Genomic DNA, 25,880 nt, shown 5'->3' with positions numbered 1-25,880 from the left:
AATTTCTGTCAAAACATTTCTACAATGTGTATAGTTTTGTTTTAGTATCCATTTACATAGACACATTGGATTCAATGCAGATTCACCATAAGAATCAGTTATGGTTTCGAAGAGAAACATGCAATCTTTCCATGAACAGTCACTTAGAACTGACTACACAATCAAACCTTTAGAATTCTGCAATCTTTCCATGAACAGTCACTTAGAACTGACTACAGGATCAAACCTTTAGAATTCTGCAATCTTTCCATGAACAGTCACTTAGAACTGACTACAGGATCAAACCTTTAGAATTCTTCTGATGTTAAAACAAGTTTGGCCAGTGTAAAACCAAACACTTAATAAAACACCTACCAAATTAGCCAATGGTAGAAAAAAAATAAGTAGTTTCACCTTCATGGAATAGTTTACCCAAAAATTAAACTTCTCTCATTATTGTCATAAAATGTCTCTGAACCAAATTTAATTAAAGTTAAATAATTGAATAGCTTAAGGATAAGTAAACAACGTAAGAATTTTCATTTTTGAGTAAACTATTTAACTAACCCGAGATAAAACAAATCCGGTTTAGTAAGGCTTTATACAGTCCAACATCTTCAAAAAAAATTGACCATCAGCAGAACATTGTAGCTGGGTCAAAGGAAACAAATTCACTCCTGCAGCTTTGAAGAGAGGTTCTGCACCCTTCGGCTCATCTGCTTACTCTCTATGTCCATGATTATTTTCTGAAAGGCCTCAAAGGTATATTTGAGTCCTTCAGGATATTTTAAGTTCAGTGCATAAATGAGTCCAAACATCATGGCACAGGGACATGCAACAGAGGGCAACTCCTTCAGTACTTCCACACCTTCAATGACAATGGAAGTGTCCAGTGCACGACTAAGAGCATCACTTTCGCGGATCACAAAAAATGCCATAGTGGTCTTTTCAAATTCTCTCTCCGCTTCCTCCCTCTGGTCAGCCTAAAAACATACAAGAACAGATAGTAATTGAGGGACTGTGGAAGAAGAAAAAAAAAACACCCCTTCATCTGAAAATTTATTACAAAATTGTTAGCTGTCCTACTATGAAGGTCAATGTAGAGCCCAAACGTCTGTTGCTAACTTTCATTAAAATATCTTCATTTGTGGTCAGTGTAAAAATAAAATTTGTACGGTTTATTATTAGTGAAGACAATTTTCATTTTTGGTTGAAGACGTACTTTTACACTCTCTTTGGCTTTGAAAATGCTTTTAAACACTTGTACAATTAAGCGCTCCCATGTGTTGACCATTGTAGACAGTCACAGACATATTTGTTGAGTACAGTACCACAATGGCCAATCAGAGGCATCTATCAATCTACTCAACAGTGTTCAAAATGCATTTTTGGGTGAACCAACCCCTATTAAAGTAGTAATTCACAATCAAAATTCTGTCATCAGTTACATTTTTTTAAACATTTAAACATTACAGGATTTTCCTCATATAATGGACTTCAATGGACCCCAACCGTTTCAAGGTAATGACAGTTTCAGTGCAGCTTCAAAGGGCTTTAAACGACACCAGATGATGAATAAGGGTCTTATCTAGCGAAACGATCGCTCATTTCAAAAATAAATAAAAAAGTTTAAGTTTTATAAGCACAAATGCTCGCCTTGCTCTGTTCTGTGATGCGCGTTCGTGACTCTCCTGTTCGAACTCGTTCAACAAAATGAACAAACCTTTTTTCGAGTCATTTCGTTCATTTCATTTGTTGAAAGAACGAAATGATAAATGACCGATCGTTTCTCTAGATAAGACCCTTATTCATCGTCTGGTATCGTTTAAAGCCCTTTGAAGCTGCACTGAAACTGTCATTTGGACCTTGAAACGGTTGGGGTCCAATGAAGTCCATTATATGGAGAAAAATACTGTAATGTTTTCATCAAAAACCTTAATTTCTTTTCGACTGAAGAGAGAAAGACATGGACATCTTGAATGACATGGGGGTGAGTAAATTATCAGCAAAAGTTTTTTTTTTAAAGTGAACTAATCCTTTAACAACATTCTTCAAAATATATTCTTATGTGTTCTGTGGAAGAACGTCACAGGCTGATGTGTAAATAACACAATTACTTGAACTACTTTAAAGCGATATGTCACTATCAAAGCCTACACAGAGCCGTGTCAAGCAGTTTTTTAATCAATGGATGCACTATTTGAAGCTTCAAAAAGTCAACAATTCACTCCCATTCTACCGCTTGGAAGTAAAACAATACGTAGGATTATAACTTAGCCTGTTTTGTTCTTCAAAAATATATAGGTGCATCTCAATAAATTATAATGTTGTAAAAAAGTTAATTCAAAAATTGCCACTAACCACTCGGTGAGTTGCACAGTTTTGAAAACGAAAGTTAAGGGTTGTTTTAAGGACATGTTTGTGCATGCCCATAGACAGCCACTCTGAAGCGGTTAGAGGCGATTCTAAAAGAGTCAAAAAGTCAAACCAGGATCCATCGTCAACATTTCTGTGTCTAGAAAACTAGAAAATAGATTCAAAGTGCTAAATACCGGAATTCTCCTTTAAACTACATCAGTCTTTATGCACTGAATTTATTTAATACACGAGTTTCACAATCTGAGTTGAATTACTGAAATAAATTAACTTTTCCACGACATTCTAATTTATTGGGATGCACCTGTAACCATATTCAGTTATGATGCCTTGAGGGCGAGTAAAACATGGGGAAATATTGACTTGGTAGTGAAATATAACTTTAAGGCAAACATGGTTGGAGAAAATTTCAGTAGTTTGCATTGTCTACATTACCTGGTATTCTTTGATCAGACAGCTTGCATCTTCACCAAGGTACATGATCAGGCACTTCAGCAGGCACTCTCTTCTGATGTCTATGTCCAGACTCTACAAAATGTTTAAGATGTATTGTTTTTATTAGACCAAAAGACTACTAAATTGATTGCCACAAGCAATTTTGTTCGCATGCAACCAATACCTGATCCATAACTTTAATAGTATCCTTAGTTTTTTCACGGAGGACACCACCTTTGCTCCTAATAACCTGAAGAAGCTGAGAGCTCTGTCTGTCCAAAGAGGCCATAAATCTCGATTGTAAAGGTAAGGTTGTGATGCGAAAAAATTCGGCATTAATCTGTAAGAAAGATAAACAAAAAATAGACTTCTGAAAAATATTAATTTTTCTTTGAGAACAAGTTGTAAAAATACATAGACACACAAAGCATTAAACAACAAAAGGTATAATTAGGGCATCTAAAACATTTTCAAAAACACTACATACTAAAATACCATTGTAAAAACTATGGTAAATTCAGGATTAGTCACTTACATTTTAACATTTTTCAATACAAATAAATGCTTTTACCTCCTCTTGTTGAAACAGAGCTGGCCATCTTTCTTGCAGTTCTTGAACACTAGGTTGGTTTTCCACAATCTCTTGTCTGCGAAAGGCAAACGTCTTTGTCATTTTTTCTCTGATTGTCAATGCATTGTTTCTTTTCTTCACTTCCTTTACAAGTGCCAGGCGCTCAATTTCAAGGTTTGCTGATGTCTCTCCAGCAGGTAGGGATGGGATATGATTGGCCTCACCACGTTTAGGTCGTTTAACATTTTTTGCTGGAAAAGCATGGTCTGAGGCTTTGGTTTTCAGAGAATTTACCAAATACTCAGGGCATCCAAGACCTTTCAATTGTGTGCGTAGGTTTCCCATCTTCATTTTAAGTCTCTGTGTCCACCCATAGCACCCATTGAAGGATCCTTTTTCTGCTAAGCAAGGGTGTTTCTTGATAAGTGCCTCTGAAACTTCACAGAAGTTTGCACTGCTGGGATAAGATTTATATTTGTATATCTCATCACAAACCTTCTCCAGAATATCAGACTTCATCTTTGGAGTGACAGTCAGCCTTGTTCCGTTAGCCTTAAAAAGAGAATTTCCTCTCTCTAGTTGGAGTTCAGTGTCATAAGAAAAGCGTGGAATATTAAATTCGTTTGGCCACTGTTGATTTCTTGTAGAAACTGTTTCTGAGCCATGGGGTGAGATGATGATTGTATCATCAGTGTCGCCAGAGCCAACGGAAGACAGAACATCTTCATTAGTCTGGGTCCCATCATTTGTTTGAGCCGTGAATGAGTCTTCGTCTGGCAACGGGATAATCTTTAGAGTGCCAAGACTCTGAAGTTCTCCAGTGTTCATCAAATTTACAAATACATCCCCAAATTCTTTGTCCTGGTACTGTAGTCTGAATCTACAATTTAATCCAAAAGCTTCCCTCACTTTTTCACTGAGCTCATCCACTGATTCAGGAATCCCATCTGGCAGAAGCAACTTTCTTGAATCATCTTGACCCACAATCACCAAAAGCTTGGCAGGTCTTCTTCCTGACATGCTAACAGATTCTGGAAAAAGAAAATAAATAAGATTAGATACAGTACAAGTAATAGATAATTGCTAGAAATTTACATGTTCACTACATCTTGTGCACTTTTCTTAGAATTTATAAACAAGTCTAACCTCAAACATGTATATATCTCTTCAGAACCACCATGCGTCTCCCCCCAACTGTGTACTGAACAAGTGGATATGGGTCTGTAAGGTCATGGTGCTCTAAAAGTTCAATTTTCTTGTCAGATGACTGGACCAAGACATAGGCTCTATAATGTTCAGTATACCATGCATCAAGTCTTCTGACAATGAACAGTGGTTTGTCCTGCATCACAATAATTTGCACAATTTCGGCAAACTCTGGAAGTCCTGAACATTCTCCATGAGCAATGACCATACTTTCTCTGTAGGTGAAGCCTTTAAATGTTACTTCCTTGGACAAGCACACAACATCCAGGTTTGGGTGTTTCTGTTGTACAGTCTGTGATATGTCTTCATTCAGAACATCAATGGGAATATTAGAAACATGTGATACTTCCAATCTTGGTGTAAGAGAGCTGCACTGATACAGATGATACGCCATATGAAACTGATGTCTTTGTGACAACGACAGGAGCACATTCTTGAAGCAGTTGGTGTGACGCACAACTCTTTTAAAGAAGCTATGCTTAGCCTCGAATCGCATTGTCCACAGAGCAACCAGAGGGCCAAATTTCTCAATTAGCTCAGGATAATGCTCCAAGTAGTGGTGTTTGGGCAAAATTTTAGTCTCTGGAAAAACTTCTTGGAATCTGATTCTATGCTCCGATATCTTGAAGGCCAGATATGCTATAGAAGCTTTGGTGTGTAAAGGAGCGACAACAAGATCTACAATATCTTTCAAATCATTCAGAAGTTGCCACGCAGGTTCATTGGCAGGCACTCTGTCTCCAATCAAAAAAGGAAAAAACCTCAACAGGCTCCAATTTTCATGGGCATTACCCCCTACTGTTCTTCTTGCAGAAAATGTGAGAGGAACAGTATGTGGACGATTTGTCTTGTCATTCCATTTGAATGGAAAGTTCTGAATTGCTTTATTCAGGTGTTCCAAGTTGAAATACTTTTTAGATGAAAAGACTGTCAAGGACAAAGCTATCTCAAAAGGGACTATACCCTCAAAGAGATCATGCACAACATCAGCCGGGAATCCTGTGCAAACATTGAAGTGTGATAATTTTTCTGAAAACACACACCCCCCTTTCACACCAAAATGGTGAGGCAAGTCATTGTCTTTCATAAACTGAAGATGAGCAGAATGTAGTTCTTCAGTTCTGATGCAGAATGTTTCAGATCCAACTTGTTGAGTCTGGTATTCTTCTTTCTCTGCTGTACAAAATCTGCAGACATATTTTCCAGAGAAATTTTCCACAAATCCGGCAATACTGTGAGCACCAAGATTGTCAGCAACAATACACTGAACTGTGCCCTTCACAGTCTTTCCGAGTTTTTCAATGAAAAGTCCATGTCTCTCCAAAGTGACAAGGTCATCAATCAATGGTTCCAGCACTTTGTCATACCCAAAACGCTTAACATCACTGCTTTTAATTAAAGCAGCTAGATTTATAGCAGACAGGGATGACTGACATCCCTCATGTAAATTGCCTAATATCCAATACACTGCAAAAACTTTGTGTTTTTTCTTGGACGTGCCAAGGGGGTTGCATATCTCAAATTCATCAACGTACAAAATTAAAGAGATAGCAGGTTCAGAAAGCAGGTCATTCCTTTGAAAGTTGAGTGAATCAAAAAAGCATGTATATTTACATTCATCTCCTTTATACACTGATTTTAAATGAAGTGTATTATCAAGTATTGGCTGGCAACTAAGAAGTTGCTGCAGGGATTGTAGAATTGGAAAGTACTGAAATGTCCTTCGGTCCCTACGATCAAGCACATACTCTACAGGCTTTACTACTGAAAAATGGGCTTTGTAGTACGACTTCCGTTTCCATGTAGTGGAAAGTGGACCTTGCTCTCTGATTGCTGTTTGAATTGGATGTGACTGGCAAAGAAAGGTGGCTAACTCTTCTACAACAACTTTATCAACCTGCAAATTATGTCCCTGCAGTGTCTGGTGAATAGTTTGATTAACAACTGGAACTGAAACTGTACTTATTAAATACTGCAACTCCTGCAAAAGGTCATCAATGGCCACACCAGGTACAAGAAAAACGTGCTCTAACTTTAATAGGACTGAGGCTAATTTGTGCTCTATAGCTTTGGACAAGTCTTCAGTATTTTCTGTAATTACACCAGAGGATGTAGGTTCATCAAGTGAGACATCTTCGTCTGATTCATTGTCATCTTCTGCAGAAACAATAGGGACTGGTCTTACACTGACAACAATGCCAGGCTTTAAGTCCTCTTCAGAGAATGATTTGTGTTTTCTTGCCTTGTGTGTTTTAAATGATCCATAAATATTGGTTTTGTATGAGCACCCACTAAAAACACAAGGAACAGTTTCATTATTTTTCAGGTGCTGCCCAATGTGATGGAAGTAGTCTTTAAACGATGATGTGTGTTTGTATTCACAAAGCAAGCATTCATAAGTTGTCAATGCATCTTTTTGAGGGGGATGCTGAGGATGCCTCCTTGACACATGGCTCTTCAGAGAACTCCAAGTTTTAAAAGAACAAGGACAGTCTGAATAAACACAAGGATAAGGATGACGACGTCCAAAATTCCGATGATCAAGCTTAAAATGCTTGAGAAGCTCAGAACGCTTGACTTGGGAGACACCACAATCTTTGCATTTCCACATTGAGTTACTTGCCAACGAGAATGGAGAGGTAGAGCATAGGAGAAGTAAGATTTACAAACCTGACCCTCCAAAGCAAAAATTAAAAGGACCTGTCCTAATTGTTGTTGTTCAGCACCCTATCCTACAAAAGACAAAGAGGAATAAAAAAAATGTCTCACATAAAAGTAAAGACAACTAACCGTTACGGATGCACCGAATATTCGTCCACCGAAAATTTTCGTCCGAAAATGGCCCAAAAGTGCATTTTCGGTTTTCAGCCGAAAGACTTTTATCACCGAAACAATACGGCCGAAATGTTGTGATGACGCAAACAGAAACCGCGACCTGCATGTGCTTGTCTGAAGCAACATGTCTGCGGTGTGGACGTATTTCAGTATATCTGATGGTGCGTTCACACCAAACGCGAATAGAGCGTCTGGCGCGAATGATTTCAATGTTAAGTCAATGTAAAGACGCGTATACACGCGTCTAGAGGTCCTGCGGCGTGAATGAGGCGTTTTGCGCAGCGGCGTAAGCGCGAATTCGCCTCATTCGTCGCGAATGATTTTATTTGGTGCATTCACGCGCTTAATGCGAATTCGCGTCTGACGTCCAAGTTGAAAATTTTAATTAATAAAGCAGAGAAGCTACTCTTCATCAAGAAAAACCTGCCACTTTACCTCAAGACGTAGAATGGGCTTGTCTAGTGTTTAAATATCCACTTTGCACATCTGCAATTCTTGGTGCATTTGTTGTTGTTAAAGTTCTACAGATAACATATAGACTATGGAAGTCTTTGTTTTGATACACTATTATGTTAAAGGCCTACAGAGAAAATATTGTTGTATCTTTAAGCACTTGTTCTGAATGCTCTTTCCTGTAGTAGTTCTATAGAGAAAAATTTTAAATGCACTTGACCTAAATGCACTTTGTTTTTATGAGAGAACATTTAATTTTAAAACCTTTCGTCAGGCCAGTAGGCCTGTACATTATTATTTACTGTACATGATTGGGGTCCAGTTAAACATTTAAGTTTGAATTTTATTTTATACTGTGCATTGTTGCAATGTGCTAAATAAATATTTGCATAATTTGTAATTGATTTATTCTTTGAAACTTTAATATTAATTTATGCAATTGCAATGCCTTGATTTAAGTAAAGTTAGTACACAGTCATAGCCATAAATGCAATGGTACTAATAATTGGCATCATTTCTTTCGGTGTTTCCGTTTTCGGCCTTGGTTTCCTCTTTTTCGGTTTTCGGTTTCGGCCAAGAATTTTCATTTCGGTGCATCCCTACTAACCATATTTAAAACAACAGTACAACATAATATTTTATGAAATCATACATGTTTAACAGGGCTTGACATTAACCTTTTTGCTCACCAGCCACTGTGGCTAGTGGTTTTCTAAAGTTTGGTACGGAAATGTGTTGTTTGGGTATAACTATACATACTTGGGTACAAGTATAATAACAGGACAGGTCATCAAATAGGCCTTTTTAGCTCTGATATGGTTGCGTGTAAAGATCCTTAAATCTAGATGGAGAAAACAGTTGCTTGTCTGAAGCAGTTGCTTTTTTTCATTTATTTTTTATTTTTTGTGTAAATATAATTTATTCTCAAGCAATATTCTCATCAGTGGTCTAACAGCTATGACATTTAAATGTAGTAGCCTATATTTTGAGTATGAGCCCATACAGTAGCCAAGTGAAACAGAGACAGTTTATTTTATTAAATATCAAAAATCAAAAAGGTGTGCATCATACCTTACACCTAGATGAACACTTTGCAGTTGGTTTTGTGACTATAAATCATTATTTTCAAATGCTATTGAAGTTAGAAAAGTGTATACCACTGTCGTATTTAACTTTAGAGACGGTCCCTAAATGCGAATATCGAACGTCCAACGACGTCCGTCAATCCTATGGCAGTCCCATCACATGTGCTATGGTTCGGCTGTGATATTTGTTTGAAACTATATTCGCAGCTGAAATAGAACAAAAACAGTCAATCACTGTATGATTAATAAATCTCCTATGGAAGCTAACTTACATCGCTCGTACATCTCTGCTTTGAGTGCAGATTTCAGTGAGTGAGAGCGCGCTCTGAACAAAACTCCCGCGTTTCAGCGAGGACTAATCTGAAAGCCTTCTGATTATTAGACATTATTATTTTTAGACATGCATTCATTAACTCAAAAGAATCGCGTGTGTTTGTTCTAATGCGCAACGCGATTACCGCATAAGAGATGCCTTTTGAGAAGAGTCAACCCGCCAAAGTGGCTAGTGGGAGTGACTGTGTTACACGCCACAGCTGAAACCCACCCGCGAATGGCGGGTGTTAATGTCAAGCCCTGATGTAAAATGTTAATAATACGCCCAAAGGTATGTTTAAAATTACTCACCAATTTTCTTGATTCTCGTTTTCCCACGTCGAGTTCATCCATGCGGTGTAACAAGATGGCGGAAAGCTGAACGTCCTCACGCACGACCACGGATGACGTTAGAAGTCACGTGACAGTGGAAACCAATATTTTTACTTTAATTTAAAGAAATGAATTTACTTTACACTAACTAAACTTACTTTTAATTTAAATCAACCAAACATTTTACGTTACACTGATGGCTAGACAGAAAATTAAATGTTTTGATTTACATCAAGTATAAAAACTTCTTTAGAGTAATGACATGCCTTGTGCCCTTTTTTCAGTGTAATGTGTTGACGCATAGAATGACGAGATATACCGGTGGTTTCCTGTACCGCTGAATTAATGGCAAACCGTAACTCAGGTAAGTGTTGGTCCCATTTTTTATGATTGTCATCCACATATGCTGAAATCATCTGTTTTAATGTTCTGTTCACTCGTTCGGTTAGGTTTGTCTGAGGGTGGGATGCTGTAGTCATCTTCTGGGTGACTTTCCATTTTGCACAGATGTCTTGAAAGACGGCTGAGGTGAACTGTGTGCCTCGGTCAGAGAGGATGAAATCAGGTACCCCCCATCGAGTAAGGATTTCTGTCCTGAGGTGTGAAGCAACAGCCTGAGCAGTGGCCTTTCGCAAGGGGAACAGTTCAACCCATCGGGAATAGTAATCCACGAACACTAGTAGATATTCATGTTGGTGAGAACTGCGAGGCAGTGGACCCATAATATCTACTCCCAACATCTCGTTTGGACGACTGGTGGTGGTCTGTTGAATTTTCCCAGCAGGTTTGCGATTCTCATTTTTCAAGGTCTGGCATTTCATGCACCTTTTTACATATTGTTTTACAGAGGTCCACGTGGAGGGCCAGAAAGCAACCTGACGCACCCTCTGGTAAGTTTTGCTAATTCCTAAATGACCACTTAAGGGATGCGCATGGTAATGTTGTAGAATTTTTGGGACAAGGGTGGCCGGGATATAGAGTCTATAATGTACTTGCCCATTAGTCAGATGAGTTCGATGATACAGCTGGTCTTCAATTATCTCATATTGGTCTTGCATAGAGGAATCATGGTCGGCTAGTGACTGAAATAGTGTGGTAATTACCAGATCTTTGTGCTGTTCTTCCCAGAGGTCTACTGCAGAAAGGGGAAATGCAAAGTCCTCCTTCTGATTGGAGTATAAGTGGCATCCAGGTGCGGAATACATCCGGGATAACGCATCTGGAGCTTCATTGAGTTTTCCCTTTCGATACTCAACCACAAAGTCAAATTTTTGCAGACGGAGTGCCCAACGGATTAGACGTCCCGTGGTTTTTGTAGAATCCATGACCCACTGTAGAGCTGAATGATCTGTGACTACTGTGAAGAGTCTCGGTTCCAGGCAGTATTGCCATTTTTCTAGCGCCCATACGATTGCCAGACACTCTTTCTCTGTAGCTGAATAATTCGTTTCAGCTTTGGTTAACGTTCGGCTGCCATAGGCTATGACTTCTTCCAAACCATGTGTTTTCCTTTGTGTCAACACTGCACGAGTCCTGAATCACTGGCATCAGTGTAGATAACAAAAGGAAGTTGAAGGTCTGGATGACCCAGGATGGGGGGTGAGGTGAGACACATCTTCAATTTCTCAAAGGATTGTTGACACTGTGGTGACCACTGGAATTTTTGTCCCTTCTTCTTCAAAGCTTTTATAGGTTCAGCTATCTGAGAGAAATTTGGCACAAACCTGTGGTACCATCCTGCCATTCCGAGAAATCGTTGAACTTCTTTAAGGTTCCTGGGAACAGGGTAGGAGCGAATGGCCTCTACTTTGCTGGGGTCAGCCGAGATGCCTTTTGTGTTTACCACATGTCCCAGAAATGTCAATTCATGAAGGCAGAATTTTTTTTTTTTTAGGTTTATGGTTAAACCGGCTGTGTGCAATCGGTCGATGACAGTCTGAAGATCATAGAAGTGTTGGGTGACAGATGGTGAATAAATTATAATATCATCAATATATACAAAACAAATTCTTCCTCGCAGTTCACCTAACACAGTCTCCATTAGTCGCTGGAATGTCGCTGGAGCATTCTTCAACCCAAACGGCATGACATTAAATTGGTATAACCCAGATGGGGCGATGAATGCAGTCTTGGACTTGCTCTCAGGTTCCATTGTCACCTGCCAGTACCCACTGTTGAGGTCGATGCTGGAGAAAATACCTGCACCAGAGAGGGATTCCAATATCTCTGTGATATTAGGCAGCGGATAGGCATCTCTCTCAGTGACAACATTGACCCTCCTATAGTCTACACAGAATCTCACAGAATCTACACAGAATGGCTCCCGTCTTTCTTTGGGGCCAGGACAATAGGTGAGGCCCAAGCAGAGTGTGATGGTTCTATGATACCATTCTTCAACATTTCTTTAACTTGTTCTCCACATCTTGTTTCTCTGGTGTTAATCTGTATGGACGCTGTTTGATGGGTACAGGATGAACAGTATAAAGACAATGCTGGAGTACTGTTGTTCTTCCGAGCTGGAGGGTACAGCCTTGAGGATTGTTCTCTAAGAGCTGGAGCAGTTGGCACTTTCCCTCGGGTGGTAAGTGTGCTGTGTCTACCAGGGTTTTCATTAACGTTTTTTCATCCAGATTATCTGGTGACTGGGACACCACCAGTGGAATTTGCTGTGGAGGAATAGAACTGAACAATGTGAGAGTTCGCTCTGCATTTTTGTGCTGTGCTTTCTTTTCCAGATGCTGGATACATCTAGGGGGAATACAAGCTCGTCCAGGCTGAAAAGGATAATTCTTGTCGTGAATTTACTTGAAAGAATATTCTCCATCTGCTACATTGATCTGAAGACCACTGGTGAATATAAAATCCAATCCTAAGACTACAGAGTAAGCTAGAGCTTTTGTAGAAAGGATGGCGGCCGGTAGAGAAAAAACTTGGTTATGGAGTGTTATTTCGATGTTTGTCCATCCTACAGGTACAGCGGTCTCATCATTTGCCAAGTAGAGTGGACCAAGAGCCCATGTACGGAGTGGATCAGATGATACAAGCTCTGTCCATAAGCTCTCGTGTAACAGAGTATAGCTTGCTCCGGTGTCGACTATAGCTTTTCCTGTCCATCTGCCAATGGTAATCGGAACGACCAACTGTTGAGGTATAGACTCACGTTTAGAAGTAAAAGATGCAGTCATAGTAGATGACTGGAATGGTGGTGTAACAGACAAGGCGTTATTTGATGGTGCTCCTCCTGTTTTTTTGTGCTGGAAAATTTCGTTTGTTTCCTGCAGGATTTTGAGTCAATGTGAAAGGTGAAGTGGAGTGTTGGGGACAGTTTCCAGGTGGATGCTGACCTTTACATCTCCAGCATTGGACGGCGGGTCTTTCCACTTGGCGGTTAGGGGTAGGTTTGGGTGGTATGGATGAAGTCATGGTCCGCCCTTCATAAAGCAGCTGATGAACATAGTCTTTTTCTATTTGATGCCCAAGTTTTACCAGTTCATCCACTGTACTTACTCTGCTGCGAAGTTGACTGGCAAGGTATGGTTTAATGTTTTTTAGTATCATTTTAACTAACTCATACTCTGTCAGTGAAGGTTTCCAGCGCTTGCATAGAGCTCTGTAAGTGAAAGCGAAATCTCTAATGGACTCCTTTTCCCCTTGGATTCGGGTGCGGACACGCTCAGCTAGCTCGTCTTCATAATCCTCAGAAAGAAATGCTGCGAGAAATGCGGATTCAAACTCATTCCAGGTCGTAACAGAGGATCTAGCCACTTCCCACCAGTCCCGTGCAGTTCCATAAAGGACAGTGCGAAAGGTTGCCAGAATGTCTGTATCCTCTAAGGGATGTAATGCCATAAAGTCGTGACATCTAGTTAAATATAACCGAGGGTCACTATCATCTGAGGGTCTGCCAAAGGTGGGAAAGGTTAGTTTCAAATTATCACTCTTGACCACAGATGTTGGGTGCGAAAGAGGTGGAAGTACAGACGAGGATGTGTGGGGTTTTAACGTTTCACTTTCTGCAGCAGTGGAGTGAGGAGGTGATTTGAGTGTCATCGGTGGAAAGTCAGTCACTGTTTTCTCCGGAAACTTGAAGTAACTGTTTATTTCTGATGTCAGCTCTTTCAAGGAGTCGCTTACGGTTTCCAATTGGACGCTACATTGACTGATCTCCTGGAAAAGTTGGCCACACTCCCTTTGAGTAAGGTCCTGCATTTTCTGGATATCTTTCTGCACCTCTAGTTGCAATTGTACCACCATAAATCGGACTTCAGAGATTAATGTGTGCTCACTTTTCTGCAGTTCTCTTGTCACCATCACCTTCATGGCTTTTGTCAGCTGATCAGTGTCCTCTTCATCATGTTGTCTTTTAGCAGTGATCGTGGCTTGAAGCTGCTGGTGGTTGGAGTTTATCTTAGGCCCCATCCACACTACTGCGTTCTCGTTTAAAAACGGAGACCTTTTGCTACGTTTGCACCTCCCGTCCACACTAAAACGGGAAAAACGAAGACCCAAAACGGAGAAGTTTAGAAACGCTGCAGCTCCGTTTTTCGTTTTGAATCTCCGGAGGGCGTTTTAGTGTAGACGGGACAAAACGGAGGAGTTTAGAAACGATGACGTAGAAGGTCACGCTCGGCTCTATGATTGGGTGTCATCACCCATGACGTATCCTTCCCTGATTCGTCACCCACCCATCACATGTCCCGTCACCGGAAGAAAACAAACAAAAACATCCTGGACTACGTAGCTGATGTTAGTGAGTGCAACATGGATAACGAATTACAAGCGTTACTGACTTTGATGTCTTTGTTAGCAGCTGTTGTGCAAGCAAATTCTGCATTTTACAATGCTATAACTGCCTACATGCGCCGGAGGCAAACTATTATTCGAGCGATCTATGACAATTCCCGTGTGCAGCGGCGGTATCAACCGTACATGGAGCGTCGGTTTTGGGTTAAGCTTCGACATTTTCTAATCTTTGCAGAGGTAGCTAACGTTACTTGCTTCCTCATCAAATCTGAGGAATAGTCCATCCGTTTCCTGTTTACACCGGCACGCGCATGCACAGTGTTGGAGAATGGTCACGTGATCCGAGTTTTCAGTCGTTTTTGTCACGGAGTGGGTAAAACAGGAAGCGAGGATTCATGTGCGTGAAAGGAATTTATTAAATAAACAAAACAAACTTACAAACAAAACAACCCCGTGGGGGGGAAAACAGGAGAGAACTCAGGCAGGCATCAAGAAGAACACGAGGGAACATAGACAACGAACCAGCACAGGACTGCAAACACAGGGAGACTAAATAGGGAACAAACAAATGAAGGTAACGAAGCAGGCAGGTGAGGGACATTAAACAATAACGAGATAACAAGATGGGTGGGATTTGACAATCGACAGGAGAGCACATGGCACAAGGAAATAACATTACAGCCATGTGCTCACAACAGACCAGACCAACACAAACACATGACAAACCGGGAGTGTCACTGCTCTGTCACTAAACCAAGGGAAAACCCAGACAAGGGTGACAGAACTGTGACACTACCCCCCCTCAAAGGGACGCCACCTGGCGTTCCCAAGGAGGGACACCAAAAACAAGACAGGAACATCAAACGTGCAAGACCAAACAGCAGACAAGACAAGCAGATCAGAACACATACACAGAGAGGGGAGGAAGGGAGGGGAGCCAGGGAGGGAAGGGCGGGTCCGGACTCCAGGCTGAAGACCAGGGTGGCTCAGACAGTCCATCGGGTGGCTAGGGCGGATCTGGCTATGCAGGTGACCAGGGCGGAGCAGGCTGTGCAGGCGGCCATGGCGGAGATGCCCCTTCGGGTGGCCAAGGTGGAGACGAACCCTTCGGGCGGCCATGGCAGAGAGTACCAGGGCGGAGCAGGGTGTGCAGGCGACCGAGACGGGGCAGGCCCTTCGGGCCGCCATGGCGGTGACGACCAGGGCGGAGACAACCCTTTGGGCGGCCATAGCGCAGGAACAGACACCGGCGCAGGAACAGAAACAGACACCGGCTCAGGAACAGAAACAGACACAGGCTCGGCGGCGGCCATCTTGTCCGGAGACACTGGCTCGGCGGACGTGACGTTAACGGTCTCTGGATCGGCAGACGTGACGTGAACAGTCTCTGGATCGGCAGACGTGACGTGAACGGTCTCTGGATCGGCAGACGTGACGTGAACGGTCTCTGGATCGGCAGACGTGACCTGAACGGTCTCTGGATCGGCAGACGTGACCTGAACGGTCTCTGGATCGGCAGACGTGACCTGAACGGTCTCTGGATCGGCAGACGGCATCGGCAAGGCAAGGAACCTGGGTGGCGCCGGCAGGACAAGAAGCTTGGGCGGCGCCGGCAGGGCAAGGAACCTGGGCGGCGCCGGCAGGGCAAGAAGCTTGGGCGGTGCCGGCAGAGCAAGAAGCTTGGGCGGTGCCGGCAGAGCAAGGAACCTGGGCGGCGCCGGCAGGGCAAGGAGTTGGGGAGGTGCCGGCAGGGCGAGATGCTTGGGGATGGCTTCCAAGCCCTGTGGGCTCGTAGACACCCCTCTCCTCCTCCTCCTCCGTTTGCGAGGTCTCGACTGCGCTGCAGCCTCTCTGATCCCCACTGGCGGTGCAATAGGGCGAGTGGGCATCTCTGGGACAATCGAAGTCAGGTCCTCCGGGGCTACTGCAGGCTGCTCGGAAAGCATGCTGCTCGGGAATGGCCTCAGGGACGACAGCGGGCTGCTCAGGGACGGCCTCCGGGACGACAGCGGGCTGCTCAGGGACGGCCTCCGGGACGACAGCAGACTGCTCAGGGACGGCCTCCGGGACAAGGCAGGCTGCTCGGGAACGGCCTCCGAGACGACAGCGGCCTGCTCAGGGACGGCCTCCCGGACGACAGCGGACTGCTCAGGGACGGCCTCCGGAACAACAGCAGGCTGCTCGGGGACGGCCTCCAGGACTTGAGGGACAGTTGGCTCCTGCTTCCTCCTCCTCTGCCGTGTCTGACGGCGAGGTGGTGGCGCCAAGCTTTCCGCCTCTGGAACCGCTGCAGGTTTTCCGAGGTCCACTGGGACCACTGTAGTTTGCCTCACTGGAGGGTTCTCTCGTCCTCCCAGAAAGTCAACGAACCTCCAAAACGTCAAGCGCTCCAGCCCTGTCATTGTCCACACATCAACGGGTTCCTCAAGGGCGTAATTAAACAGGTCCTTAAGGGCCATCTCACCCAGCCCCAGCCCCTCTGCAGCGGAGCTGAATTCCAGGGCAAAGTCTCTAGCATTCGTCCCCTCTTGTCGAAGGGAACTCAAGGCGGTGAACCTAATAATGCGTTCATAACGCGGGCAGGAAATAGGAGAGACTGGTGGCTGGTGTGAATCCTTCCGCTGAATCCTCATTAGGGCTGGTTCGTTCTGTCACGGAGTGGGTAAAACAGGAAGCGAGGATTCATGTGCGTGAAAGGAATTTATTAAATAAACAAAACAAACTTACAAACAAAACAACCCCGTGGGGGGGAAACAGGAGAGAACTCAGGCAGGCATCAAGAAGAACACGAGGGAACATAGACAACGAACCAGCACAGGACTGCAAACACAGGGAGACTAAATAGGGAACAAACAAATGAAGGTAACGAGGCAGGCAGGTGAGGGACATTAAACAATAACGAGATAACAAGATGGGCGGGGTTTGACAATCGACAGGAGAGCACATGGCACAAGGAAATAACATTACAGCCATGTGCTCACAACAGACCAGACCAACACAAACACATGACAAACCGGGAGTGTCACAGCTCTGTCACTAAACCAAGGGAAAACCCAGACAAGGGTGACAGAACTGTGACAGTTTTAATGTGGACGGAGATCAATTCTAATACGCAGCTAAAACGCTGGTGTGGACGGAGATCGTTTTCGTTTTAATTCTCCGTTTTTAAACGAAAACGCAGTAGTGTGGACGGGGCCTTAGCAGTCAATTTTTCAATCTTGGCATCATGCTGTGAAGTGGTAGTTTCAAGTTCCTGGGTGAGTACTTTCAAAGCTTTGTCCTGCTGTTTGAGACAATTAAACAGGACATCCCAGTTCCCTTGTACGTGCTCTGATAAGTGATACACTCCTCTGCCAGGTGTTGGAAGAAAAGCAGGCAGGTCCTGTGGTGTTCCTGAGGGAGGTGTAAATTCCGTGGAAGCGCACAGCTGCATGTCCACCCCCGGTGGAGGAGCCCTTTCTCCTGGAGGTGGAGTGGGAAACTGCACATGGGTTCTTGTAGTCGGACTGCGAAACTGTGTGGGTGTGGAGTGGAAAGTGGGAACAGGAGGTGGTTGTTGTTGGGTTTGTTGCAACGGGGCCCAGTTGGTTGTTGCAATGTCTGGAGGATCAATTTCCACAAAAGTGGATTGTGGTGGAGGGGTATGGGCCATGGTTGAAGTGTAAGTGTGAATATGGCAATGGTCAATTTTGAAATGTGGGAAAAAAATTAAATATCAGAAATGAGAACACTATTTGGCCAGTCTCAAATTCTTTTGGTGGCAAATGGGGCACCAAAATAACAAACTACAAAGTGGTTACATTTTCACAATTCAGAAAAGAAAATACTATGGGACCTTTGTCAAATTCTTTTAGGGGCAAATGGGGCACCAAAATAACAAACTACAGAGTTGTTACTTCACAGAAGTTTTTTTTTTCACACAATTTGGCCGCAAACGTTCCAAACAGTCAAAACAAAACAGTTCAAAGAAATAGTAATATATTCAAGTTTTCAGGTTTCAAGTTTCAGTTTTTGTTTAAAGTCCCAAGTTTAAAGTTCATGTCCCTGTTCGGGCGCCATTTCTGTAACGGTGGTACGCCCGATAATAAATTCAAATAGTCAACCAATGATTGTTCAAATAAAAGTTAACAAGTTCGGGCGCCAGACAGGTGTAACCCTGTCAATATTTTCAGAACTATAACCCAGATTGCTTGGATGCCACCAGTTACATACACAAAATCAAAAAAAAAAAAAAAAATCACAAAGGACAGTGCTGAATCAGTTTAGAAATGTCTGTATTTCACACCATTACACACAAGAAAGAACAAAACGAAAAAAAATATACAACCACTTTAAATTGTCCGTCAAATTTTCTTTGCAAAGACCAGATTCAACAGTTTGTTCATCCAGGCACGGAATCAGATTTTCTCAACAAAAAGGAATATCAAAAATGTCAATTTTGTTTTGTGGCAAAAAACAAACAAACTCAAAAGCCAAAACAAACTGAGCCATAAATAAAAGAAAAATATTACTCACTGCTCAGTTTGTTGAGAAATCGGGATAACCCGGATGCGATAAGTGCAGAGGTGAATTTTGTGTGAGTGTTTGGGAAAACCAGCCGCGAATCCAGCCACGCCGTAGCCTTGAGCAATGGTGAAGCTCGGTTGGATGGTAAATAAAAACAACCCAGGACCCAGACGGTCTGTAGCTCGCTTGGGGTTCTTTTACATGCTCCGTGCTGAATACATCGTTGTGGAGAGCGGTATTCCTCTCCCGCATCCGCTCCAGCAGAGGCACAGCGATTTCCCCGCTAACGATTTCGTCACCGCCTCCCAGGTAAGTGAAAACAACACCTTACTTTTTATTTAGTTTTCCACCGTCCAACTTCCAACAGCTCGTTCAGTTCACGGGGTCACTTTCAGTTTGGCGTTCGACTGTTATTGAGGCTTTCCGGTTCTCATCTCGATAAATCGCACTCTTAACAGCAACTTCACGTCTTTTTAAACACTTTCTCTTTCCTCCACCCTTCAGTGTGAATTCCTCCTTTTATGTGATAACCTCATTTCCTTTTCCCCCACTTAGCAAAGGAAATGGGCGGGGACAAACTCGGGTTAATTTGTTTTTTGTAATTTTTTCAGCTCGCCACAAACTGATCTTATTCCCAATTTTTCAGCAAAAATCTCAGCTGATATCCATTCACCTTCAGGTATTAAGTGTCCAATTTTTGTGATTTTTGCAGCCCATAGACTTTTCCTGAATGAAATGTCTCTGAATATGTCCAGATTCAATGCAGAATTGAAAAGCAGCGGTTCTTCTCTCTGCCACAAACTTTGGGCATTATTTGTCTCCCGAGAAATCTTGACAAGTGTCCATGCTTTTAAAACTGATCTATAAAACACTGTTAAACCTCCAAGATCCAACTTGTTTATATCCATCAGGAACAGGTGACGATCTAGTCCCATATTCCCTGCTTTCCTCAATAGAGTACATGCCATCCCAGCCCAGCTCACATCTTTCCCATAGAGAAGTCTCTGAGCCACTTTAAGCCTGAAGGTCTTTACTCTGGATCTGATGTCCACTAGGCCTTGTCCTCCTTCCTGTCTGGGTAGAAATAGCACTGGAGCCTTTAACCAATGCTGTCCTGACCAGAAGAAATCCACCAGACATCTCTGAATTTGCCTCACCAGGTCTTCTGGAGGTTCAAGGATCATCATTCTATGCCAAAGGGAAGATGCTATGAGGTTATTACATATCAGCACCCGTCCCCTATAGGACAGCTGGGGCAGCAACCATTTCCAATGAGACAACCGCATACGTACTTTCTCCAACAGGCCCTCCCAATTTTGTTTTCTGTACTCAGATGTCCCCATAAAAACTCCCAGATATTTGAAACATGCCCTTCCCCATTGTAAACCACCAGGGAGTAATGGACTCTTTTCAACTTGGCCACACCACACAGCATCGCTTTTACCCCAATTAACTTTGGCAGATGATGCCTTTCCATAACACTCTAGAGCCTGCTTTACCACATCTACATCTCTATCTCCTCTGATTAAAACCGTTACATCATCCGCATATGCAGATCGTTTAACAGATTCCTGGGATTTTAGAGAGTTAATATGCAGACCTGCTAGGTCTTTCCTTGATTTACATAGCAAGGGCTCAATAGTTATACTGTAAAGTTGGCCCGAAAGGGGACAGCCCTGTCTAATGCCCCTCTGAAATTTAACAGTGGTACTTAGGCCACCAGCCATTTTTATCATGCATGTGGCTTCAGTATACAATAAACGTATCATCGAAATAAATTGATCACCAAACCCAAAGGTTTTTAGAGCATCAAAGAGAAAAATGTGATCTACCCGATCGAAAGCCTTCTATTGGTCCAATGATAAAAACCCCACTTCAATCTTGTCATCAAAAGCATAGTCATACACATCTCTCACTAAATGTAAATTATCTTCAATAGACCTATCCTTAATGCAGTAAGATTGATCTTTATGAATGATTTCATGTAAAACATTATTTAATCTGGTGGCCAGACATTTGGAAATTATTTTGTAATCCGAACACAACACAGCCACAGGTCTCCAGTTCTTTAAGAGTGTTAAATCCCCCTTCTTAGGGAGTAGTGTTAGCACTGCACGCTGGAAGCTCTTAGGAAGTATTCTTTCAGTGACACTTTTTTGAATGACTTCAAAGTAATCATGTCCAATAACAGTCCAGAAAGCCTTATATAATTCGGCAGTTAGTACATCTATTCCAGGTGCACGACCTACAGAGTCCCATAACAGCAGCCGTGACTTCTTCATAGGTAAGTTCAGTCTCCATAAAAAGTCTGTGCTCTGGAGTTAAAGCCGGAAGATCATGAAGCAATTCTTTTCTACATTGTTCTTCTGATTTTTCAGAGGTGTATAAACTTGAATAAAAATCCACAGCCATTTTACGCATCTCCATTTGATCAGAAGTGTCTCGACCATTACAGTCTTTTAAACAATACATCACTTTCTCTTGTCCTTTCTTCCGCTCTAGATTAAAAAAGAAAGAAGTAGGAGCATCCATATCCCTTACTGTTGAAAAACGACTCCTTACAAGAGCTCCCTTCACTCTTTCATTTAAAATTGAGCTCAACATATTAGTCTTTTCAGTCCACAGATCTTTAAAGTTTACAGTGTCATTTGCAATCATACACTGCTCGATACCAATAATTTCCCTTTCCAAACATTCCAAAGATTTTTTTATACAGAATGAAGAATGTGATAAATATTGTTGACAAAAATTCTTTATTTGTACCTTCCCTATTTCCCACCATTGAATGCAATTTTCATAACAATTCTTCTCACTTTTCCAAGACTCCCAAAAAGATTTAAAATTTCCCAAAAAAAAATTATCTTCTAATAATTTTGCATTAAAATGCCAATAATGACTTTTATGCATTCTTTTTAATATAGTACACTCAATAGTAACGAATTTGTGGTCAGACATTGATGTGGGAAAAATATTTGAATTTATAACTCTCCTCATATTACGTGACGTATAGAGTCTATCCAACCGTGCAGCAGAAACTATCTCATTTCTAATCTTCACCCATGTATACTGCCGTGTATACGAATTATGCTCTCTCCATACATCAGATAGGTTTAGATTTTTAATCACAGTGCTTAAACACAAAGCACTCTGTAAATTAGGTTCTTAACCATTCCTAACCTGTGTAAAATCCAAAGTGCAATTAAAATCTCCACCTAAGATAATGAGGTCTCCTTCATTTTGTTGTCTTAAAAAATCTTCTAATTTAGTGAACAAACGTATTTTTTCTACACCTATGTTTGGAGCATAGATATTCACAAAAAGAAAAATAAGATTGTCAATTTCTGCTCTCACGATCAGCAATCTCCCTGGATCAACTTCATTTTTTGACAAAATTTTAACTTTAACAATAGGGGAGAAAATGACTGCCTCTCCAGCACTCAAATTGGGCCCATGACTAAGGACTGTCTCTCCCTCCCACCATAGGCCCCAATCAGCCTCATTGCTTTGATCACTGTGAGTCTCTTGTATCAAAACCACTCCTATATCTTTCAAACGAATAATCTCTGAAAGTAATCTACTCTTTTTTCTATCTCTCATCCCATTAATATTTAGAGATCCCACCCGCAAGACTTCCATAAAAAAGAGGGAGAGAAGGAAAAAAAGAGTACAGAAAATAAAAGAATTAAACTTCACCATTATTATTGCGTTTTTCCTTTGCCTTTCCCCTCGTCATACGTTCTTTCCCTATTTGTTTTCCTTGTCTAATACCAGTTATGTGCTTTTTTAACCGAAACCTCTTCTGCTGTGAGAGCTCTTCAAGGCTATTTGTTTTCCTTGCCCATGTAACAGAGGTTATAAACTTTTCAAGATCCGGAAAAAAATCACTGACTTCTACACCTGTTTTTCCTTTTGTTTCATCTAAAAAAGAATTGATCTGTTCAAGAGTATATTTATCTTTTTCAGCCACTCTTGCAATATCAGATGCATCAGACCACTGTTCTTCATTTCTCAAACTAGCATCAGTACATTGAGACATTTCATCTACCTCATCAATCATATTTTCTTCAGAAACTCCTGCTGGTGTTTCTTTAAACAGTCCTTCATCACCTCTCTGAGTTTCACTCTCATCAGTTACATCAGTCACAGTCTCAACAACGCCAACCAACTGCTCACTACCTCCAGCATGTAAATTAACATCACTCACCTCTTCTGAGGCTGCTTTCTCCTGTGTCTCAGTTCTCTGTTCTATATTCTGTTGATATTGGTTTGCATTGTTGTCATCTCCACGCGATGTAGACGGCCGCTGATCGTCTTTATGTGGGCATGTGAAGCGTTTATGTCCTAGGTCACCACATTCAAAGCACTTCAGACTTTCAGTACTTGCGTAAATCATATACAAGTTCTCTCCTTGTTTAACTCGAAACGAAACCTCCAATGTGCGCTCAGGTGAAGCCAAAAACATAAAAACTTGGCGGCGAAAAGAAGTGACATGTTTAAGCGCGATGTTTTTACAGTCTAACGGAATCATTCTCACTGGACTTGCTATTTCTCCGAATCTTAGCACCTCTTTCGTAATGACTTCATTACTAATAAAAGGTGGAACATTCGAAATCGTGATTTTTGTTGCTGGAGCGGATAGTGGGGTAACCGGAACAAACGTTTCCTTAACCCATATTCCGCTCACAGTCAACTGGTTAATCAACGTTTCAGATCTCAAAAAAACAACAACCGCTTTGTTCATGCGTGAAGCTGAAACTATATTTTCAAAACCTACTTGCTCCCCTACAACTACAAGCAGATCCTCTATAGTCACGCCGGGCTCTGGTGCACACCTGCACCCATTTCGGAGTGAAAAATTAGGTGGCGTTTGCCCGGGAATTGACGCCATCCCGGCGTCTAAAATTCCACGGGCACACGATAAAAACGTATCCTTATTTTAACTTAAGTCGAAAAAACGAGGGGAAAGGAAAAAGAAAAAAATACGAAAAGGAAAAGAAAACATATAGGCCTAAGAGAAAGAAAAGTTTTCTTTTTAGTCACTCCCAGAAACAAACTCAGTCCTCCTCACCCACACTCCCAACATGCAACACGCAGAGAGAGAGAGAGAGAGAGAGAGAGAGAGAGAGAGAGAGAGAGATACGTAAGGATCACAGTTTGGCAAAATTCACCTGGACAAAACCCTCTGAGAGACCACAAGAAATCAACATCACCCTAAACGGGGGTAAACAAATCTTAATGCTATGAAAGCTTAGTAAACAAAATACTTACACATATATAGCTCTTTTGTGTGGCTGATATGAAGAAGGCGTGTGTGTCTCGATCCTGGGAACATCCCGTGTTAACTCGTTCTTCCAGAGCGAGCCAAGCGTGGCGATTTTGAATGTCCGTTTGAGGTGAAGTTGCTGGTTGATAGTTCAGGCTAAGTTCATTTCACTCGTCGGTGGAAACGAACAAAGGAGAATCCGAAAATGAAAAATAAAAACTTGGAGAAATAAACAAACAAAAGAAAATGAAGAGAAGGCTTTAAGAGCCTTGAAGAGGTTCACGAAGGTAAGAGGAAGAGTATACATGGAAGAGCGTAGAAGTAAGAGAGAGAAGGCAGGGGGTTCAGTTCTCTTAAAGATACTGAAGTCCACGCCTCTGTGGGGCGAACTACCCAATGACATTCAACGAAACTTTGGCAGGCAGAATTGCTTTTGTCTTGTCAGGACGGTCATTTAGATGTTTTATGGCCGTGGCCGAATTCGGTCAGAATCATTCCAAAAGCCGGTGCACATAGAATCACATTTTACGGCATGTTCAATTACATACATGGCTTGGCCAGATCAAGAGGATTCTGAAGGTAGGAAGAAAGACATGTAAGGAGGATTATATTGCAAAGTTACATTAAGAAGCATAATTAAAAACCCTTGTAGTTTGTTTAGAACTACTATACACTCGCAGATCCCTTCATAGGACCTGAGCAATCGGACGAACATAACATATCAAATATATCTCAGTAAAGTCTACTAAATGAGGAAATTAGTAAAGGTCCATGTATGTTTGTGTGTGTGTGTGTGTGTGTGTGTGTGTGTGTGTGTGTGTGTGTGTGTGTGTGTGTGTGTGTGTGTGTGTGTGTGGAAGGAGCTGCCTTTTCGCGGCCTGGCATTCCTTTTGTCCGCAGCAAAGGAGGGGTTAGGAGATACTGATCCCTTTGAAGCTCGGGGTCCGAGTTTATGGCTGCTGGTTTTCCTCTCGCGTATGCCACAAACGTGTCAGTGGGACAATTAGGACTCAGACTCTGTGGGGCCAGGCCTGAGTTACGGGGCCCAACCCAAAGGTTAAAAGCTTTCCAAAAACTCAGAGTGATTAAGGCATGTGAATCTGTCCAGATACGCTACAGTCCCCCTTTTCGTCAGATGAAGTTCCTGAGTGGACGTCATCGGACGACAATCATCACAATGGGCGGATGGCAGGTGAATCATGACGGTCGTTTAGCAGGTGGTTCCTACTTGTACTCCGCCTTTGGTTGCTCAGGCTGAGGGTCCATTTCGATGAGGTTTGACATGGTCTCTGTCTTGGTACCTTTTTGCACAGCGCGGTGTCAGCTGCGGTCCAGGCTTGGACGACAGGTGAGGTAGTCGAGATGGGCAGTCGAGACAAAGCTTGGAGGGCTGTGTCGATAGGAGCAATGTCAATTAGCTGGGATCCCCTTTTTTCAATCCACAGTTCCAGTTCTGGATCTAGGGCGAAGTTGTGGTTCTTAAAGAAGGATGGGATTTCCAGTTCTGATTGATACTCTTCGCTTGGAAGATGGTACAATGCCAGGTCATCAAGGTGGAGGATGGCATCTTTCGGTACTTGAATTCACATGCTCTGGTTGAGCAAGGTGACACGGGTGGCAGTGTCATGCTGGTCGTAAGTGAGTGTAGCTGTGCGCACAGGGGTGTTAACGAGCCACCTGTCGCCTACAATCTCTGCTCGTGTCTCAGTGGCTTGAGTGCGAGGCTTGGCTTCGGCAGGGCAGCGTGTGTCGCTGACCATGGGTTGCAACCCACAGATTCCGT

At 42.4% G+C, this 25,880-nt stretch overlaps 1 protein-coding gene and 1 long non-coding RNA gene across 12 annotated transcripts; one reads left to right on the top strand and one right to left on the bottom strand.

Moving 5' to 3' along the window:
* Positions 1 to 605: 605 nt before the first annotated feature.
* Positions 606 to 9,662, bottom strand: LOC143696994 (uncharacterized). The gene is made up of 5 exons (XM_077193951.1): positions 9,565 to 9,662; positions 3,362 to 3,410; positions 2,975 to 3,130; positions 2,791 to 2,883; positions 606 to 962 (listed from the first exon to the last, which is right to left on the bottom strand). The coding sequence occupies exons 1-5, from the start codon at positions 9,600 to 9,602 to the stop codon at positions 651 to 653; spliced, it is 648 nt and encodes a 215-aa protein (XP_077050066.1). The 5' UTR covers positions 9,603 to 9,662; the 3' UTR covers positions 606 to 650.
* Positions 9,663 to 9,895: 233 nt separating this feature from the next.
* On the top strand, positions 9,896 to 18,058 carry LOC143696993 (uncharacterized). 11 transcript variants are annotated; one of them, XR_013186113.1, is made up of 12 exons: positions 9,896 to 9,949; positions 10,035 to 10,347; positions 10,433 to 10,475; positions 10,714 to 10,777; positions 10,863 to 11,936; positions 12,056 to 12,166; positions 12,321 to 12,467; positions 12,557 to 12,733; positions 12,867 to 13,780; positions 13,882 to 13,997; positions 17,530 to 17,585; positions 17,686 to 18,058. It is a non-coding gene; the product is annotated as an uncharacterized LOC143696993 (long non-coding RNA). The 11 variants fall into 11 exon arrangements; XR_013186114.1 differs by having other exon boundaries at positions 10,035 to 10,475; positions 10,714 to 11,189; positions 11,269 to 11,371; positions 11,480 to 11,936; XR_013186111.1 differs by having other exon boundaries at positions 10,714 to 11,936.
* Positions 18,059 to 25,880: the final 7,822 nt, after the last annotated feature.

Source organism: Siphateles boraxobius, unplaced genomic scaffold, assembly GCF_051911475.1.
Source record: "Siphateles boraxobius isolate OS27281-9 unplaced genomic scaffold, OSU_SipBor_1 31, whole genome shotgun sequence".
Lineage (NCBI taxonomy): Eukaryota > Metazoa > Chordata > Actinopteri > Cypriniformes > Leuciscidae > Siphateles > Siphateles boraxobius.
This window is presented reverse-complemented; position numbering and strand designations above follow the sequence as displayed.

What these genes read in the sequence shown, in the direction of transcription:
- LOC143696994 (XM_077193951.1), bottom strand. Translation starts at nt 9,602, where the DNA reads ATGAACTCGACGTGGGAAAACGAGAATCAAGAAAATTG. An exon ending in CTCTGTTTCAACAAGAGGAG is followed by an intron (nt 3,131 to 3,361) that starts GTAAAAGCATTT and finishes TCTTTCTTACAG; the next exon opens with ATTAATGCCGAATTTTTTCG. An exon ending in GTCTGATCAAAGAATACCAG is followed by an intron (nt 963 to 2,790) that starts GTAATGTAGACA and finishes GTATGTTTTTAG; the next exon opens with GCTGACCAGAGGGAGGAAGC.